At 41.9% G+C, this 21,093-nt stretch overlaps 2 protein-coding genes across 2 annotated transcripts; both read right to left on the bottom strand.

The window, feature by feature from the left end:
• Positions 1-2,052: 2,052 nt before the first annotated feature.
• On the bottom strand, positions 2,053-5,203 carry LOC135486831 (uncharacterized). Its single transcript, XM_064769935.1, has 2 exons — positions 3,812-5,203; positions 2,053-3,161 (listed from the first exon to the last, which is right to left on the bottom strand). The coding sequence occupies exons 1-2, from the start codon at positions 4,974-4,976 to the stop codon at positions 2,053-2,055; spliced, it is 2,274 nt and encodes a 757-aa protein (XP_064626005.1). The 5' UTR covers positions 4,977-5,203.
• Positions 5,204-17,789: 12,586 nt separating this feature from the next.
• LOC135486832 (uncharacterized) lies at positions 17,790-20,803 on the bottom strand. Its single transcript, XM_064769936.1, has 2 exons — positions 19,493-20,803; positions 17,790-18,784 (listed from the first exon to the last, which is right to left on the bottom strand). Exons 1-2 carry the CDS (start codon positions 20,655-20,657, stop codon positions 17,790-17,792), a joined length of 2,160 nt encoding a protein of 719 aa, XP_064626006.1. The 5' UTR covers positions 20,658-20,803.
• Positions 20,804-21,093: the final 290 nt, after the last annotated feature.

The following is a 21,093-nucleotide window of genomic DNA, read 5'->3' on the forward strand; positions in this document are numbered from 1 at the left end:
TCATAATGGGCCAAATGATGACAAACATGCTTTGTACGAGTTGGTTCGATTAGGTAAGTTGGTCTTGTGACTGACCTATTTTCCCCAGGCCCAAGGGAAGTTCTGAAACCGAAAATAATGTAGTCTTGATCTTTGCACCAGCACTAAAAAGTAGACTCCCGGCCCGGGGGCATTCTATTCATACCGTCTTATAGGGTGTTAGGGCGGGGGACAGGGCTGGTGCACTGTGTCGGGAGTTTACCGATTCGTATCTCACAACAGGCTTGTAAAACGATCGTCACTGTGCGAGTTTGATGCAATGTCAACTGATCCAGTATGACTTTGGCCAAAATTATTCGTCCTGTCTATGATGTTACACTCCGGACGCAGTCGACCGGCCTCGTCCCACCCTATAAACACCCTGTCATCGCTAAATCAGTTTGTGGGCCCAAAGCGCCGCGTAGCGGCAAAAAATCGAAGCTGGCGAAACATTTATAACGGGTCACCGTCACTTATTATTGACCTAACGCCGATCTATTTGTATAAAGTGATAATTGGAAGGTATATAGTAGGAAATATCAATAAAATAATCATTCCATGTCGTCTTTTGAGGGCATTTTTGATTGTAAAAAATAAATGTGTACGTCATCGGAGTCTCTGCAATGATAATTTTATCACAGTAGTCTCGCGCAAGTAGAAGTTCTTTACCTATTAGTTCTTCACTTATTAGTCTCAATGTCTGGCGCAAAGCCAGACGTTTTCCATTACGATTTCACTACGATGTTTGACAAGAAGGAGCAGTGCGCGAGATATGCTAATGAGCAGACTTCCCTCGCTTGAGTTTCGGAAGGATTCTTTACTTACCCAAATACTGAGACCAAATGCCTGTTGCCAACAGTCAACAGACACCAACCCCCTCAGACTCAGAAACCACAAACGCCCAACCCTTCCTGCTACCTTAATACTTCTGGATAGTTGTGACGCAAACGCACTAGAGTCGATGACACCATGAGACATAACGAGATAGGATGACACAATGGATTGCCCTGGGAGTCTATATAACATACAATCCAGATATACAATTCATGCTGAAAATGATGCATGATAAGGAAATGATCAGTAGTAATAACAACAATTAAGGCATTTATGTATCAAACCATGTTTATTTCGAACAAACTTCCTGGTGTTTTGTAAACCTTAACAATATAAAATGTACAACCAGAAGCTGTAATGCACTGGTCAAAATAGCACATCAGCGAGCATAACAGCTCAACCCATTGACATTGGTAAGGTGAAATGAGGTATTTTATTAGTGGGCTTGTTAGTGAACTACCCCAAACCACTTCCATTTCAATCAATACCTGGGGTAAGCTTATATCACTGGACGTAGATGTGCAAAGGTTATTTGTAATCTAACTCCTCCGTCAGTTAAGATTGGATGACATTTCAACTTGTCCGCTCCCCGGGTAATTTGCTAGTACTGTATATACATCCTAAAGAAGCATCTTGACCCTCAATGACATGCTAAGCTTCCAGACAATGCGCGTCAATATGGACAGAGGCAATACCGCTGGAAGTTCAGTGGGCCTGTGCTCAAGCAGCCGCTCTTTTTCAAAGTGGTTACAAGTGCCAATATAAATAGCAAGTCGGTCTTGATTATTTTCAATGAATTGGTAAAAGCCTAAAGCATATAATATTATACCCGAAATCCACAATGTTGCGCTGTTTGAACACTAGTTTGCCTCCTACTTGGGCACAAAACGACTAGTCTTACTTGAGACATGGATGCACCGCTTCTACAAGGGTAAAAATACGCATCTATAGCTCGATTCGATTAGGGGCAATATCAATTAATGATATCAATTACACGAGGGATAAACCAGTCAACTTTCTCACTATGAGGTATAAAACCAAAAAAAAGCAATGCAAGCTGTTCAGAAGTGAGTTCAGAGAGGGACACCAAGTTTCCATTCGGGGGCGGAAATTTGATTATACAAGGGCCACCTGGTGCACTGGATGTTGGAACTTGACTTTGGGCCACAGTTAATTGACTTTTGGTAACTGCCTTTTGACCTAGGGTCGAAGTTGATTGGCCTTGACTGATTGGCCTTGACCCACTGCAATTTGACCTTTAATTACAGCAACTTGACCTTGGACTACAGATCTTTGACCTTGGACCGCATTATGCACTCGAACTGGTTTAGGAGGGAGAGATGGTCTTGGCCCATGTTTTGCAATGACATCTTTTTCCTTCTTTCTCGTCTTCTGGTCATACATGTTTTCTGGTGGAAGTTTTGATAAAGGAAAAGGCTGAACAGTTTGTTGATCTCTCTTCTTTACTTCTCCTGGCAGTGGTAGTCTGCCCCTCTCCATAGATTTGTTTTCGACCCGAATTTTCCTATATGTCGCCTGGACCCCATCATCTTCTGAGCGGTCAGATCCGTCATTTAGCAATAGAGGGAGTGACCCCTTTCTTGGGCGTCGGGCTTGGGTCTTCATATTGGAATAATCTACTCGTGGAATGTTATGGAAAACTTCTTCTGGCTCTTCTGGCTTGTCACTGCTTGCAGAGGATACACCTTTATTGCGCTTCAATTTTGGCAAGGGGGACTTGATCTTTTGTAGCCTATGTTTGAACATTTTGTACGAAGATTCTGGTTTTGGCTTGATGGCTGTTTCCTCACTGAAGGGACCAAGTTTTGCAATGACATCTTTTTCCTTCTTTCTCGTCTTCTGGTCATACATGTTTTCTGGTGGAAGTTTTGATAAAGGAAAAGGCTGAACAGTTTGTTGATCTCTCTTCTTTACTTCTCCTGGCAGTGGTAGTCTGCCCCTCTCCATAGATTTGTTTTCGGCCCGAATTTTCCTATATGTCGCCTGGACCCCATCATCTTCTGAGCGGTCAGATCCGTCATTTAGCAATAGAGGGAGTGACCCCTTTCTTGGGCGTCGGTCTTGGGTCTTAATATTGGAATAATCTACTCGTGGAATGTTATGGAAAACTTCCTGTGGCTCTTCTGGCTTGTCACTGCTTGCATCGGATACACCTTTATTGCGCTTCAATGTTAGCACGGGGGACTTGATCTTTTGTAGTCCATGTTTGAACATTTTGTACAAAGGTTCGGGTTTAGGCCTGCGGTTTGGCTCCTCACTGAAGGGGTCTGTGACCTTTGTGGCACCACCTGAAATGAAGAAAAACAAACCCCTAAAACCTTCTTTTCAATGGTAATGTTCATTGAACAAACGAACTAAAACTTTAAAGCGATAAAAGATGCAACCAGCTATAAAATAAACATAAATACAGCAAAACATGGATTGGCCCCAATGCGAAAGATTCTGTTACTCAATATATCACATGATATTCACAATCTGTAATACATTGTATCCTTTACCATGCTTCCAAAATGGCTGTAGGCCTATGTTAAAGGTTCAATGAAATCAATTTGAATTTTGAATTTGGATTTGTGTGCGCAGCGATACATGATGCAACACATAAAATTACAACTGTAATCACGGGTTGTGTGTGACTAACTCTAGTATTACTCGCTACAAAATTTACGGTCACTTTGCTGGATCTAAAACATTTTATTTGAATATTAATAAGACTATAATCGTAGCCCAGTTTCATCATCCTATTCATCCATCCTCATCTAAGCGGAAGGAACACTCCACTGCATCCGGAGTGTACCCCGAATAAAATGATGTGGAGCACCCCTGGTAGCCACAAGAGCTCCCCCTATATGAGAAGGGAAATGGTCCTTATTTGTGGAACGCCATTATGGGCTGATTATCGCTGGTAGAATCCCGGAAAGGTTTGTTTATTCGGACCTACCTGAATGTAGCCAAGATGTTGAGGGTGACCCAACTGATACTGCAGGCGCTGCTGTTGAACTGCCCCTGGGGGGCGATACCGAATTGTCTCCAGTAAAGTCATGTACCTTGATATAGTCATAAATCTTTATAGAACTGTATTCCATGACAGCTGGGATAGACGCAGAATTAGCGTTTATCGCCACATTCATATCCTTAAACCGGTCCAATTCAAACACACTGGCCCGCGACATGATAACTTGACATGTTGGGTCGTTTGGGTCATACAGCCACGTGAGGAATTTCGTGTCAGCGAGAGGGCTTTCCTCACTGATAGGTCTGGGCAAGAAGATAAAGCTGACGTCGGCGAAATCTTCGTCTCTGGTCCCCCAGGGTTCTGTTCGCTCCTCTTCTTTGTCCTCAACGTAGAGACCGGCGGTAACACATGCAATAAGGACATCATATCGTGTTTCAGAAATCAGCAGGACATCTGTTCCGTACATCCCGGCTGAATAGCGCTCAAAACTCACACGCTGCGGAAGGTTGAAATTATCATAAACCTGCTGTAATGTGTAAGACGTCCCATCTTCAACGATGGTGAAGTCTCCTCTTTGCGTCATTGGGACTGGAACAGTTTTATCAATCGCTTTCAAATAGCAGGTTATGCAGCCATTTTCAGGACTCCTCAATTCGATTGTTTCTCCACTCTTCACTATTTCATTCCCCGCAGTAAAGGTTTTATCAGGCATTGCATATCTCGGGTGGAACTTCCACAGATCTTCCATTGTGGTGTAGACTTGTTCCTCACTTTGAATGCGCAAAATCTTGACGCGACTCGCATGTCGCAATTCTCCCATCGTTGTCAGAGGAATTATGTACCTTGGCGTGGCTTTCTTTACTATTTCCGCAATCGAAGTGTTGAAACAGTCCTCCCATGGACATGCTGCAATACGCTTGAAATTTCGCACACCAAGCCCAACTAACGCTTGGCCAGCAGAGAATGAAGCACTTTCTCCGTCTCCCAACCACCCTTCTTTTGGCATGATCATTTTCGGCCATTCCATGCCAAATGCCATCAATTCCTCTAGAGTGTAAAAAACACCCCGCTCATCTGACCATTTTAGATTTTGCAGTATTTCTTTCTGCCACTTCCAAGCTTTCTGGGACCATTCCTCTGACCTTGGCATCGTGAAAACCTTAGGTAAGTTACTCTTAGTGAAAACAAAGTCTCCAAAGTGGCTGAAGTCACTTGTGCAATGCCAGGTGAAGTACAAGAGACAAGTCACTGACAGCGATGATCTCAGTAGTTACTGTATTGTAATGTATCTATAAGGCACTGTAATGGTAACAGAATGAGACACTGATGGTGAAGTTCCAATAGTTCCACTGGAGATGGTTCCAAGTTCCACTGGAGATGTACAAAATATACCAAATCACTAATGTTGATGAAACAATTCGCTACCAATAACTACACAGAGTCCAATAGCGGTAAATGTGAAAGTCACTGATGTGGGTCAGTGAAATTATCCAATGACGTCTCCAGACAATCATGATATGTATGTATAATCAAAAAACATTCCTCTCTACGATTCAAAATATAGGCTGACAAGAATTATCATTATTTGTCTTGTGGTATTTTTTAGCATTTAGAAAGTGTCAATAGACAAACCTCATTTAGGGGAAATACAATATCGAGATGAACCAGGGCGGTTAATCATTTTTATGACAAAGTGACAAAATGAAACAATGAACAGTGTGTTTGGGCACGCTCCCTGGGACCTCTCCTCACTGTTCGCCTTCTCTAATCTGGAGATAATGCTGCACCAACTCTAGTGACGTTTATTGAGCTTCTACATGAAGGACAGTTCTTGTGGGAGCTCGATTAGGTATGTTGGTCTCATGACCTTATTTTTTCCCCAGGCCCAAGAGTACAATGCAGTCATTCAGTGTTAAATCATCCAGTGTACTTTTTTAGCCGAAAGTCCTCCTGTCCTCACAATATTATATCGGTATTTCATGCCATAAAGAAAATGGGTTATGATCAGGATTAATAACAAAGGCACTTATGTATCAAAATCTTTATTTCGAACAAACTTCCTTGTTTCTATAAGCGTTTACAATGCAAAGCCACGAAATTGACATATGCATCGGTCAAAATAGCATTGCAAACGAGCATAACCGAAGGTGATAAGATTGAGAAGGTAAGTTGACTGAAACAATCCCAAACGCACTTTCATTCCGTTGCTCCGAAGAAAAATTGACTCATTGAGATGAAAAATTCACCCCAATAAAGTTACCGAAACCAAGTTGAAGATTGAATATCAAATTGCATCGAGATTTGAAAGGAACCTTTCCCTAATACTTCAAGCACTCAAGACATATAAGCTCGATGATGATGAAGTGTTCACCTTGCGCACAGGCAACCACATTCAAGATGGCTGTGGTGGCCATATTAAATATGGGATCGCCAGGACTCCAATAATGTTGCACTGTCATAAATGTGTGAGTCAGTTTAAACTTGAACTCAAGAGACTTTGTAGAGCATATGGACAACATCATTTTGAACTGGCAAAATGGCAAAATGAAAAATTAATTTTTGTTATAAAATAGTTTGTTCAATATATCACAGGTCTATTTTATACTGGAGGGAAATATCTTTGCAACATGCTTTTGCAGAAAGCAATAAACATTAATCGTATACTTAAGGGAAAGTACTTCGTAACAAGCATTTGTACATGTATTACATTAATTTAATACTGGAGGGAACTTACTTCGTTACATGCTGGTTGTGATCTGGGTAATGCGCTATAAAACAGCCATCATTGGCATATTAGTGTCAGACTAGTCAGGGCGGTCACTATGTTTCCCAACGAATGTCCAGCATTAATGAACATGCCAGTACATTTGGTATGGCAGACAGTCAATGGAGAATTATTTTAAGTCCAATCATGAGTCAAGGTGGAGCTCAAAGACGACGCTGCAGTTCCCTCCAATGGACAGCAGACGGGAAAAGAAACTGAGGTTGTCCAAAAGAGAGCTTGCGCCATCGGTGAAGCAGTTTGGTCTTACCTGGGGAAACATTTCTAGACAGGCTGCCACCTGAACAGGGTGGAACTGATGACGCATGCTTTTGTACGATGTAGACGGCACTTTCATTTGGAAGGAATTTACTTCTTTACACAATTCATGTATTATGAGCGTCAGCATTTCTACTGCCTGCATCTACCAGCACATTTTTTGAATGTTTGTTTTTCTTGGCAGATGATAGTTTCAGCACTGTTCTACTTTACAGGTGTTGACTGATCAACGGTAAAGTGATCACAAGGATCATGAAACAACTAATATTTTCCATTCCTAATCCTTTCAATCTGCTTGAGCTGAAACACAGTGGCAAAGAATGGATCGCCAGCAAAATCCGCATTTTCCAGGCTTTTTTCAAAGAATTCTCCATCTATTCTATTACGCTTCAACTTTTTTCCAAGCTCCTCCAGGTTAAAGTACTTAAAAAGCAATGCAAGCTGTTCAGGGGTGAGTTTAGAGAGGGGCACCAAGTTTCCATTCGGGGGTGGAAATTTTATTTTACGAGGACCACCTGGTGCACTGGATGCTGGAACTTGACTTTGGGCTACAGTTACTTGACCTTGGAACACAGCTCCTCGACCTCGAACCACAGCAACTTTACCTTTGGTAACAGCCTTGAGACCCTGGGTCGAGATTGATTGGCCTTGACACACTGCAATTTGACCTTGAATCGCAGCAACTTGACCTTGGACTACAGATCTTTGACCTTGGACCGCATTATGCCGTCGAACTGGCTTAGGAAGGAGAGATGGTCTTGGCCCAAGTTTTGCAATAACATCTTTTTCGTTCTTTCTCGTATTCTGGTCATACATGTCTTCTGATGGAAGTTTAGATAAAGGAAAAAGCTGAGCAGTATTTTGATCTTCCTTTTTAGTTTTTCCTGGTAGTGGTAGTCTGCCCCTCTCTGAAGATTTGTTTACATGTTCCTGAATTTTCCAATCTGTCGCCTGGACCTCATAATCTTCTGAGTCAGATCCGTCATCTCTCAATAGAGGGAGTGACATATTTCTTGGGCGTCGGGCTTGGGATTTCATATTGTAATCATCTACTCGTGGAATGTTATGGAAAACTTCCTGTGGCTCTTCTGGCTTGTCACTGCTTGCATAGGATACACTTTTATTGCGCTTCAATGTTAGCAAGGGGGGCTTGATCTTTTGTAGCATATGTTTGAACATTTTGGACGAAGATTCTGGTTTTGGCCTGATGGCTGTTTCCTCACTGAAGGGAACTGTGACTGCCTTTGTGGCACTGCCTGAAATATAGGAAAAGGAACCCAGAATACCTTTTCTTGGATGGGAATGTTCATAACGGAGAACAAACGTACAAAAAGGTCTAAAACGATCATCGATGCCACCAGCTATGAATTAAATATAAAATAATGCAAAAAACGGATTTGCTCAAAGGCGAAGGATTTTGTTGCTCACTACATCACATGATATTCATAATCTGTAATATATGGTATGCTGCACCTTTCTTCTCTTATTTTATGTCTTGTCTGCACCATGCACTCACGTATTGGTTTGTTGTGTTTTCAACCAAAATGGCTGTATGTTTATAAGGCTAAATAAAATTAATTTGAATTTTGTATTTGTATTTTTGTGTGCAGCGATACATGATGCAACACATAAAATTACAACTGTAATCACGGGTTGTGTGTGACTAATTCAACTATTAATCGTTACAAAATTCACGGTCACTTTGCTGGATCTAAAACATTTTATTTGAACTTTAATCAGACTATAATCGCAGCCCAGTTTCATCATCCTATTCATCCATCCTCATCAAAGCGGAAGGAACACTCCACTGCATCCGGAGTGTACCCAGAATAAAATGATGTGGAGCGCACCCCTGGTTGTCAAGCTCCCCCTATATGTGAAGCGGAAAGGTCCTTTTTGGAACGCAAGGATGGGCTGATAATCGGAGTGGAATGCTGGACAGGTTTTATTATTCGGACCTACCTGAATGTAGCCAAGATGTTGAGGGTGACCCAACTGATACTGCAAGCGCTGCTGTTGATTTGCCGCGGTGGGGCGATACCAAATTGTCTCCAGTAAAGTCATGTTCCTTGATGTAGTCATAAATGTTCTCGGCACTGTACTCCTTCACCGCTGACATGGACGAAGAATTAGCGTTTATCACCACATTCATATCCTTAAACCGGTCCAATTCAAAAATACTGGCCCGCGACATGATGACTTGACATGTTGGGTCGTTTGGGTCATAAAACCATGTGGAAAATCTTGTGTTGGCGAGAGGGTTTTCCTCACTGATAGGTCTTGGCAAGAAGATAAAGCTGATATCAGTGAAATCTTTGTCTCTGGTCCCCAAGGGTTCTGTTAGCTCTTCTTCTTTGTCTTCAACGTAGAGACCGGCGGGAACACACGCAATAAGGACATCATATCGTGTTTCTGAAATCAGCAGGATCTCCGTTCTGTACATCCCGGCTGAATGGCTCTCAAAACGCACACGCTGTGGAAGGGTGAAATTATCACCAACCTGTTGTAATGTGTAAGACGTCCCATCTTCAACGATGGTGAAGTCTCCTCTTTGCGTCATTGGGACTGGAACAGTTTTATCAATCGCTTTCAAATAGCAGGTTATGCAGCCATTTTCATGACTCTTCAATTCGATTGTTTCTCCACTCTTCACTATTTCATTCCCCGCAGTAAAGGTTTTATCAGGCATTGCATATCTCGGGTGGAACTTCCACAGATCTTCCATTGTGGTGTAGACTTGTTCCTCACTTTGAATGCGCAAAATCTTGACGCGATTCACATGTCGCAATTCTCCCATCGTTGTCAGAGGAATTATGTACCTTGGCGTGGCTTTCTCTACTATTTCCGCAATCGAAGTGTTGAAACATTTCTCCCATGGACATGCTGCAATACGCTTGAAACTTCGCACACCAAGCCCAACTAACGCCTCGCCAGCACAGAATGAGACACTTTCTCCGTCTCCAAACCACCCTTCTTCTGGCATGATCATTTTCGGCCATTCCGTACCAAATGCCATCAATTCCTCTAGAGTGTAAAAAACTTCTCGCTCATCTGACCATTTTAGATTTTGCAGTATTTCTTTCTGCCACTTCCAAGCTTTCTGGGACCATTCCTCTGGCCTTGGCATCGTGAAAACCTTAGGTAAGTTACTCTTAGTGAAAACAAAGTCTCCAAAGTTGCTGGAGTCACTTGTGCAATGCCAGGTGAAGTACAAGAGACAAGTCACTGACAGCGATGATCGATGTACGAGTAGTTACTATATTGTAATGTATCTATAAGGCACTGTTTAGTGGTAACAGAATGAGACACTGATGGTGAAGTTCCAATAGTTCCACTGGAGATGGTTCCAAGTTCCACTGGTGATGAACAAAATATACCAAAGCACTAATGCTGATGAAACAATTCGCCACCAATAAATAGACAGAGTCCAATAGCGGTAAATGTGGAAGTCACTGATGTGGGTTATTGAAAGTATCCAATGTCGCGTCCAGATAATCATGACATGTATGTATAATCAAAAAACATTCCTCTCTACGATTCAAAATATAGGCCGACAAGAATTATCATTATTTGTCTTGTGGTTATTTTTTAGTGTCAATAGACATACCTCATTTAGGGGAAATACAATATCGAGATGAACCAGGGCGGTTAATCATACGCCTTTAATACAAAGTAACAAAATGAAACAATGAACAGTGTGTTTGGGCACGCTGCCTGGGACCTCTCCTCACTGTTCGCCTTCTCTAATCTGGAGATAATGCTGCACCAACTCTAGTGACGTTTATTGAGCTTCTACATGGAGGACAGTTCCTGTGGGAGCTTGATTAGGTATGTTGGTCTCATGACCTTATTTTTTCTGCAGGCCCAAGAGTACAATGCAGTCATTCAGTGTTAAATCATCCAGTGTACTTTTTTAGCCGAAAGTCCTCCTGTCCTCACAATATTATATCGGTATTTCATGCCATAAAGAAAATGGGTTATGATCAGGATTAAGGAATTGAACCCGAGGCGGAGGACCTTGGTTGAGTTACCAAGACACTCGAGGGTGGAGCTAAAATACAGTCCAAACCCGAGCCGACAGGCGAGGGTTTGGACGAAATTTTAGCTCCACCCGAGAGTGTCTTGGTAACTCAACCAAGGTCCGAAGCCGAGGGTTCAATTTCTATTCTAAAATACCTCAAACTTAAAAAGATAGGCCACGAAATAACTTGAATATGTGCGAATTTGGCAAATTCCATCCATCGCCTGCCCGGAGCGCCGGTAGCGCCGTTGTTTACATTATGTTACGGCAGCGCGTATAGGAAGTCCGGATCGGCTCGCTCAAGTGACGCTAAAATCCGCGCAAATGGGCTATTTGGAGCGTTTTTCTCAGCAAATATGTGTAGAGCTCATTAAAAAACTTAGGGTGGTTGATGCTTCCTTGGCTGATTTGTGTTTGAAGCAGTGTTTTGAGAGCCTCAAACTTCTGAAGTGAGCTGTGTGCATGGTTCCACATTTTAGTGCAACCCGAGGGAACTTTGGTAGAGCATCTTGGTTGCGTGTCCAAAACACTCCACTCTCAGAACGAGGCTTATGCATTTTCCATTTAAAAGTTGACTTTACGGTACCAAGGTATTTTAGAATTAATAACAAAGGCACTTATGTATCAAATTTTTTATTTCGAACAAACTTCCTTGTTTCTATAAGCGTTTACAATGCAAAGCCACGAAATTGACATATGCATCGGTCAAAATAGCATTGCAAACGAGCATAACCGAAGGTGATAAGATTGAGAAGGTAAGTTGACTGAAACAATCCCAAACCCACTTTCATTCCGTTGCTCCGAAGAAAAATTGACTCATTGAGATGAAAAATTCACCCCAATAAAGTTACCGAAACCAAGTTGACGATTGAATATCAAATTGCATCGAGATTTGAAAGGAACCTTTCCCTAATACTTCAAGCACTCAAGACATATAAGCTCGATGATGATGAAGTGTTCACCTTGCGCACAGGCAACCACATTCAAGATGGCTGTGGTGGCCATATTAAATATGGGATCGCCAGGACTCCAATAATGTTGCACTGTCATAAATGTGTGAGTCAGTTTAAACTTGAACTCAAGAGACTTTGTAGAGCATATGGACAATATCATTTTGAACTGGCAAAATGGCAAAATGAAAAATTAATTTTTGTTATAAAATAGTTTGTTCAATATATCACAGGTCTATTTTATACTGGAGGGAAATATCTTTGCAACATGCTTTTGCAGAAAGCAATAAACATTAATCGTATACTTAAGGGAAAGTACTTCGTAACAAGCATTTGTACATGTATTACATTAATTTAATACTGGAGGGAACTTACTTCGTTACATGCTGGTTGTGATCTGGGTAATGCGCTATAAAACAGCCATCATTGGCATATTAGTGTCAGACTAGTCAGGGAGTCAGTCACTATGTTTCCCAACGAATGTCCAGCATTAATGAACATGCCAGTACATTTGGTATGGCAGACAGTCAATGGAGAATTATTTTAAGTCCAATCATGAGTCAAGGTGGAGCTCAAAGACGACGCTGCAGTTCCCTCCAATGGACAGCAGACGGGAAAAGAAACTGAGGTTGTCCAAAAGAGACCTAGCGCCATCGGTGAAGCAGTTTGGTCTTACCTGGGGAAACATTTCGAGACAGGCTGCCACCTGAACAGGGTGGAAACTGATGACGCATGCTTTTGTACGATGTAGACGGCACTTTCATTTGGAAGGAATTTACTTCTTTACACAATTCATGTATTGTGAGCATCAGTATTTCTACTGCCTGCATCTACCAGCACATTTTTTGAATGTTTGTTTTTCTTGGCAGATGATAGTTTCAGCACTGTTCTACTTTACAGGTGTTGACTGATCAACGGTAAAGTGATCACAAGGATCATGAAACAACTAATATTTTCCATTCCTAATCCTTTCAATCTGCTTGAGCTGAAACACAGTGGCAAAGAATGGATCGCCAGCAAAATCCGCATTTTCCAGGCTTTTTTCAAAGAATTCTCCATCTATTCTATTACGCTTCAACTTTTTTCCAAGCTCCTCCAGGTTAAAGTACTTAAAAAGCAATGCAAGCTGTTCAGGGGTGAGTTTAGAGAGGGGCACCAAGTTTCCATTCGGGGGTGGAAATTTTATTTTACGAGGACCACCTGGTGCACTGGATGCTGGAACTTGACTTTGGGCTACAGTTACTTGACCTTGGAACACAGCTCCTCGACCTCGAACCACAGCAACTTTACCTTTGGTAACAGCCTTGAGACCCTGGGTCGAGATTGATTGGCCTTGACACACTGCAATTTGACCTTGAATCGCAGCAACTTGCCCCTGGACTACAGATCTTTGACCTTGGACCGCATTATGCCCTCGAACTGGCATAGGAAGGAGAGATGGTCTTGGCCCAAGTTTTGCAATAACATCTTTTTCCTTCTTTCTCGTATTCTGGTCATACATGTCTTCTGATGGAAGTTTAGATAAAGGAAAAAGCTGAGCAGTATTTTGATCTTCCTTTTTAGTTTTTCCTGGTAGTGGTAGTCTGCCCCTCTCTGAAGATTTGTTTACATGTGCCTGAATTTTCCAATCTGTCGCCTGGACCTCATAATCTTCTGAGTCAGATCCGTCATCTCTCAATAGAGGGAGTGACATATTTCTTGGGCGTCGGGCTTGGGATTTCATATTGTAATCATCTTCTCGTGGAATGTTATGGAAAACTTCCTGTGGCTCTTCTGGCTTGTCACTGCTTGCATAGGATACGCTTTTATTGCGCTTCAATGTTAGCAAGGGGGGCTTGATCTTTTGTAGCATATGTTTGAACGTTTTGGACAAAGATTCTGGTTTTGGCCTGATGGCTGTTTCCTCACTGAAGGGAACTGTGACTGCCTTTGTGGCACTGCCTGAAATATAGGAAAAGGAACCCAGAATACCTTTTCTTGGATGGGAATGTTCATAACGTAGAACAAACGTACAAAAAGGTCTAAAACGATCATCGATGCAACCAGCTATGAATTAAATATAAAATAATGCAAAAAACGGATTTGCTCAAAGGCGAAGGATTTTATTGCTCACTACATCACATGATATTCATAATCTGTAATATATGGTATGCTGCACCTTTCTTCTCTTGTTTTATGTCTTGTCTGCACCATGCACTCACGTATTGGTTTGTTGTGTTTTCAACCAAAATGGCTGTATGTTTATAAGGCTAAATAAAATTAATTTGAATTTTGTATTTGTATTTTTGTGCGCAGCGATACATGATGCAACACATAAAATTACAACTGTAATCACGGTTGTTGTGTGTGACTAATTCAACTATTAATCGTTACAAAATTCACGGTCACTTTGCTGGATCTAAAACATTTTATTTGAACTTTAATCAGACTATAATCGCAGCCCAGTTTCATCATCCTATTCATCCATCCTCATCTAAGCGGAAGGAACACTCCACTGCATCCGGAGTGTACCCAGAATAAAATGATGTGGAGCGCACCCCTGGTTGTCAAGCTCCCCCTATATGTGAAGCGGAAAGGTCCTTTTTGGAACGCAAGGATGGGCTGATAATCGGAGTGGAATGCTGGACAGGTTTTATTATTCGGACCTACCTGAATGTAGCCAAGATGTTGAGGGTGACCCAACTGATACTGCAGGCGCTGCTGTTGATTTGCCGCGGTGGGGCGATACCGAATTGTCTCCAGTAAAGTCATGTTCCTTGATGTAGTCATAAATGTTCTCGGCACTGTACTCCTTCACCGCTGACATGGACGAAGAAGTAGCGTTTATCACCACATTCATATCCTTAAACCGGTCCAATTCAAAAATACTGGCCCGCGACATGATGACTTGACATGTTGGGTCGTTTGGGTCATAAAACCATGTGGAAAATCTTGTGTTGGCGAGAGGGTTTTCCTCACTGATAGGTCTTGGCAAGAAGATAAAGCTGATATCAGTGAAATCTTTGTCTCTGGTCCCCAAGGGTTCTGTTAGCTCTTCTTCTTTGTCTTCAACGTAGAGACCGGCGGGAACACACGCAATAAGGACATCATATCGTGTTTCTGAAATCAGCAGGATCTCCGTTCTGTACATCCCGGCTGAATGGCTCTCAAAACGCACACGCTGTGGAAGGGTGAAATTATCACCAACCTGTTGTAATGTGTAAGACGTCCCATCTTCAACGATGGTGAAGTCTCCTCTTTGCGTCATTGGGACTGGAACAGTTTTATCAATCGCTTTCAAATAGCAGGTTATGCAGCCATTTTCATGACTCTTCAATTCGATTGTTTCTCCACTCTTCACTATTTCATTCCCCGCAGTAAAGGTTTTATCAGGCATTGCATATCTCGGGTGGAACTTCCACAGATCTTCCATTGTGGTGTAGACTTGTTCCTCACTTTGAATGCGCAAAATCTTGACGCGATTCACATGTCGCAATTCTCCCATCGTTGTCAGAGGAATTATGTACCTTGGCGTGGCTTTCTCTACTATTTCCGCAATCGAAGTGTTGAAACATTTCTCCCATGGACATGCTGCAATACGCTTGAAACTTTGCACACCAAGCCCAACTAACGCCTCGCCAGCACAGAATGAGACACTTTCTCCGTCTCCAAACCACCCTTCTTCTGGCATGATCATTTTCGGCCATTCCGTACCAAATGCCATCAATTCCTCTAGAGTGTAAAAAACTTCTCGCTCATCTGACCATTTTAGATTTTGCAGTATTTCTTTCTGCCACTTCCAAGCTTTCTGGGACCATTCCTCTGGCCTTGGCATCGTGAAAACCTTAGGTAAGTTACTCTTAGTGAAAACAAAGTCTCCAAAGTTGCTGGAGTCACTTGTGCAATGCCAGGTGAAGTACAAGAGACAAGTCACTGACAGCGATGATCGATGTACGAGTAGTTACTATATTGTAATGTATCTATAAGGCACTGTTTAACGGTAACAGAATGAGACACTGATGGTGAAGTTCCAATAGTTCCACTGGAGATGGTTCCAAGTTCCACTGGAGATGTACAAAATATACCAAATCACTAATGTTGATGAAACAATTCGCTACCAATAACTACACAGAGTCCAATAGCGGTAAATGTGAAAGTCACTGATGTGGGTCAGTGAAATTATCCAATGACGTCTCCAGACAATCATGATATGTATGTATAATCAAAAAACATTCCTCTCTACGATTCAAAATATAGGCTGACAAGAATTATCATTATTTGTCTTGTGGTATTTTTTAGCATTTAGAAAGTGTCAATAGACATACCTCATTTAGGGGAAATACAATATCGAGATGAACCAGGGCGGTTAATCATTTTTATGACAAAGTGACAAAATGAAACAATGAACAGCGTGTTTGGGCGCGCTCCCTGGGACCTCTCCTCACTGTTCGCCTTCTCTAATCTGGAGATAATGCTGCACCAACTCTAGTGACGTTTATTGAGCTTCTGCATGAAGGACAGTTCTTGTGGGAGCTCGATTAGGTATGTTGGTCTCATGACCTTATTTTTTCCCCAGGCCCAAGAGTACAATGCAGTCATTCAGTGTTAAATCATCCAGTGTACTTTTTTAGCCGAAAGTCCTCCTGTCCTCACAATATTATATCGGTATTTCATGCCATAAAGAAAATGGGTTATGATCAGGATTAATAACAAAGGCACTTATGTATCAAAATTTTTATTTCGAACAAACTTCCTTGTTTCTATAAGCGTTTACAATGCAAAGCCACGAAATTGACATATGCATCGGTCAAAATAGCATTGCAAACGAGCATAACCGAAGGTGATAAGATTGAGAAGGTAAGTTGACTGAAACAATCCCAAACCCACTTTCATTCCGTTGCTCCGAAGAAAAATTGACTCATTGAGATGAAAAATTCACCCCAATAAAGTTACCGAAACCAAGTTGACGATTGAATATCAAATTGCATCGAGATTTGAAAGGAACCTTTCCCTAATACTTCAAGCACTCAAGACATATAAGCTCGATGATGATGAAGTGTTCACCTTGCGCACAGGCAACCACATTCAAGATGGCTGTGGTGGCCATATTAAATATGGGATCGCCAGGACTCCAATAATGTTGCACTGTCATAAATGTGTGAGTCAGTTTAAACTTGATGGACAACATCATTTTGAACTGGCAAAATGGCAAAATGAAAAATTAATTTTTGTTATAAAATAGTTTGTTCAATATATCACAGGTCTATTTTATACTGGAGGGAAATATCTTTGCAACATGCTTTTGCAGAAAGCAATAAACATTAATCGTATACTTAAGGGAAAGTACTTCGTAACAAGCATTTGTACATGTATTACATTAATTTAATACTGGAGGGAACTTACTTCGTTACATGCTGGTTGTGATCTGGGTAATGCGCTATAAAACAGCCATCATTGGCATATTAGTGTCAGACTAGTCAGGGAGTCAGTCACCATGTTTCCCAACGAATGTCCAGCATTAATGAACATGCCAGTACATTTGGTATGGCAGACAGTCAATGGAGAATTATTTTAAGTCCAATCATGAGTCAAGGTGGAGCTCAAAGACGACGCTGCAGTTCCCTCCAATGGACAGCAGACGGGAAAAGAAACTGAGGTTGTCCAAAAGAGAGCTTGCGCCATCGGTGAAGCAGTTTGGTCTTACCTGGGGAAACATTTCTAGACAGGCTGCCACCTGAACAGGGTGGAACTGATGACGCATGCTTTTGTACGATGTAGACGGCACTTTCATTTGGAAGGAATTTACTTCTTTACACAATTCATGTATTATGAGCGTCAGCATTTCTACTGCCTGCATCTACCAGCACATTTTTTGAATGTTTGTTTTTCTTGGCAGATGATAGTTTCAGCACTGTTCTACTTTACAGGTGTTGACTGATCAACGGTAAAGTGATCACAAGGATCATGAAACAACTAATATTTTCCATTCCTAATCCTTTCAATCTGCTTGAGCTGAAACACAGTGGCAAAGAATGGATCGCCAGCAAAATCCGCATTTTCCAGGCTTTTTTCAAAGAATTCTCCATCTATTCTATTACGCTTCAACTTTTTTCCAAGCTCCTCCAGGTTAAAGTACTTAAAAAGCAATGCAAGCTGTTCAGGGGTGAGTTTAGAGAGGGGCACCAAGTTTCCATTCGGGGGTGGAAATTTTATTTTACGAGGACCACCTGGTGCACTGGATGCTGGAACTTGACTTTGGGCTACAGTTACTTGACCTTGGAACACAGCTCCTCGACCTCGAACCACAGCAACTTTACCTTTGGTAACAGCCTTGAGACCCTGGGTCGAGATTGATTGGCCTTGACACACTGCAATTTGACCTTGAATCGCAGCAACTTGACCTTGGACTACAGATCTTTGACCTTGGACCGCATTATGCCCTCGAACTGGCTTAGGAAGGAGAGATGGTCTTGGCCCAAGTTTTGCAATAACATCTTTTTCGTTCTTTCTCGTATTCTGGTCATACATGTCTTCTGATGGAAGTTTAGATAAAGGAAAAAGCTGAGCAGTATTTTGATCTTCCTTTTTAGTTTTTCCTGGTAGTGGTAGTCTGCCCCTCTCTGAAGATTTGTTTACATGTGCCTGAATTTTCCAATCTGTCGCCTGGACCTCATAATCTTCTGAGTCAGATCCGTCATCTCTCAATAGAGGGAGTGACATATTTCTTGGGCGTCGGGCTTGGGATTTCATATTGTAATCATCTACTCGTGGAATGTTATGGAAAACTTCCTGTGGCTCTTCTGGCTTGTCACTGCTTGCATAGGATACACTTTTATTGCGCTTCAATGTTAGCAAGGGGGGCTTGATCTTTTGTAGCATATGTTTGAACATTTTGGACGAAGATTCTGGTTTTGGCCTGATGGCTGTTTCCTCACTGAAGGGAACTGTGACTGCCTTTGTGGCACTGCCTGAAATATAGGAAAAGGAACCCAGAATACCTTTTCTTGGATGGGAATGTTCATAACGTAGAACAAACGTACAAAAAGGTCTAAAACGATCATCGATGCAACCAGCTATGAATTAAATATAAAATAATGCAAAAAACGGATTTGCTCAAAGGCGAAGGATTTTGTTGCTCACTACATCACATGATATTCATAATCTGTAATATATGGTATGCTGCACCTTTCTTCTCTTGTTTTATGTCTTGTCTGCACCATGCACTCACGTATTGTATTGTTGTGTTTTCAACCAAAATGGCTGTATGTTTATAAGGCTAAATAAAATTAATTTGAATTTTGTATTTGTATTTTTGTGCGCAGCGATACATGATGCAACACATAAAATTACAACTGTAATCACGGTTGTTGTGTGTGACTAATTCAACTATTAATCGTTACAAAATTCACGGTCACTTTGCTGGATCTAAAACATTTTATTTGAACTTTAATCAGACTATAATCGCAGCCCAGTTTCATCATCCTATTCATCCATCCTCATCTAAGCGGAAGGAACACTCCACTGCATCCGGAGTGTACCCAGAATAAAATGATGTGGAGCGCACCCCTGGTTGTCAAGCTCCCCCTATATGTGAAGCGGAAAGGTCCTTTTTGGAACGCAAGGATGGGCTGATAATCGGAGTGGAATGCTGGACAGGTTTTATTATTCGGACCTACCTGAATGTAGCCAAGATGTTGAGGGTGACCCAACTGATACTGCAGGCGCTGCTGTTGATTTGCCGCGGTGGGGCGATACCGAATTGTCTCCAGTAAAGTCATGTTCCTTGATGTAGTCATAAATGTTCTCGGCACTGTACTCCTTCACCGCTGACATTGACGAAGAAGTAGCGTTTATCACCACATTCATATCCTTAAACCGGTCCAATTCAAAAATACTGGCCCGCGACATGATGACTTGACATGTTGGGTCGTTTGGGTCATAAAACCATGTGGAAAATCTTGTGTTGGCGAGAGGGTTTTCCTCACTGATAGGTCTTGGCAAGAAGATAAAGCTGATATCAGTGAAATCTTTGTCTCTGGTCCCCAAGGGTTCTGTTAGCTCTTCTTCTTTGTCTTCAACGTAGAGACCGGCGGGAACACACGCAATAAGGACATCATATCGTGTTTCTGAAATCAGCAGGATCTCCGTTCTGTACATCCCGGCTGAATGGCTCTCAAAACGCACACGCTGTGGAAGGGTGAAATTATCACCAACCTGTTGTAATGTGTAAGACGTCCCATCTTCAACGATGGTGAAGTCTCCTCTTTGCGTCATTGGGACTGGAACAGTTTTATCAATCGCTTTCAAATAGCAGGTTATGCAGCCATTTTCATGACTCTTCAATTCGATTGTTTCTCCACTCTTCACTATTTCATTCCCCGCAGTAAAGGTTTTATCAGGCATTGCATATCTCGGGTGGAACTTCCACAGATCTTCCATTGTGGTGTAGACTTGTTCCTCACTTTGAATGCGCAAAATCTTGACGCGATTCACATGTCGCAATTCTCCCATCGTTGTCAGAGGAATTATGTACCTTGGCGTGGCTTTCTCTACTATTTCCGCAATCGAAGTGTTGAAACATTTCTCCCATGGACATGCTGCAATACGCTTGAAACTTCGCACACCAAGCCCAACTAACGCCTCGCCAGCACAGAATGAGACACTTTCTCCGTCTCCAAACCACCCTTCTTCTGGCATGATCATTTTCGGCCATTCCGTACCAAATGCCATCAATTCCTCTAGAGTGTAAAAAACTTCTCGCTCATCTGACCATTTTAGATTTTGCAGTATTTCTTTCTGCCACTTCCAAGCTTTCTGGGACCATTCCTCTGGCCTTGGCATCGTGAAAACCTTAGGTAAGTTACTCTTAGTGAAAACAAAGTCTCCAAAGTTGCTGGAGTCACTTGTGCAATGCCAGGTGAAGTACAAGAGACAAGTCACTGACAGCGATGATCGATGTACGAGTAGTTACTATATTGTAATGTATCTATAAGGCACTGTTTAGTGGTAACAGAATGAGACACTGATGGTGAAGTTCCAATAGTTCCACTGGAGATGGTTCCAAGTTCCACTGGTGATGTACAAAATATACCAAAGCACTAATGCTGATGAAACAATTCGCCACCAATAAATAGACAGAGTCCAATAGCGGTAAATGTGGAAGTCACTGATGTGGGTTATTGAAAGTATCCAATGTCGCGTCCAGATAATCATGACATGTATGTATAATCAAACTGAAAACATTCCTCTCTACGATTCAAAATATAGGCCGACAAGA

This window comes from Lineus longissimus, chromosome 4 (assembly GCF_910592395.1).
Source record: "Lineus longissimus chromosome 4, tnLinLong1.2, whole genome shotgun sequence".
Lineage (NCBI taxonomy): Eukaryota > Metazoa > Nemertea > Pilidiophora > Heteronemertea > Lineidae > Lineus > Lineus longissimus.

What these genes read in the sequence shown, in the direction of transcription:
- LOC135486831 (XM_064769935.1), bottom strand. Translation starts at nt 4,976, where the DNA reads ATGCCAAGGTCAGAGGAATGGTCCCAGAAAGCTTGGAAGTGGCAGAAA. An exon ending in AACATCTTGGCTACATTCAG is followed by an intron (nt 3,162 to 3,811) that starts GTAGGTCCGAAT and finishes TCTTCATTTCAG; the next exon opens with GTGGTGCCACAAAGGTCACA.
- LOC135486832 (XM_064769936.1), bottom strand. Translation starts at nt 20,657, where the DNA reads ATGCCAAGGCCAGAGGAATGGTCCCAGAAAGCTTGGAAGTGGCAGAAA. An exon ending in AACATCTTGGCTACATTCAG is followed by an intron (nt 18,785 to 19,492) that starts GTAGGTCCGAAT and finishes CCTATATTTCAG; the next exon opens with GCAGTGCCACAAAGGCAGTC.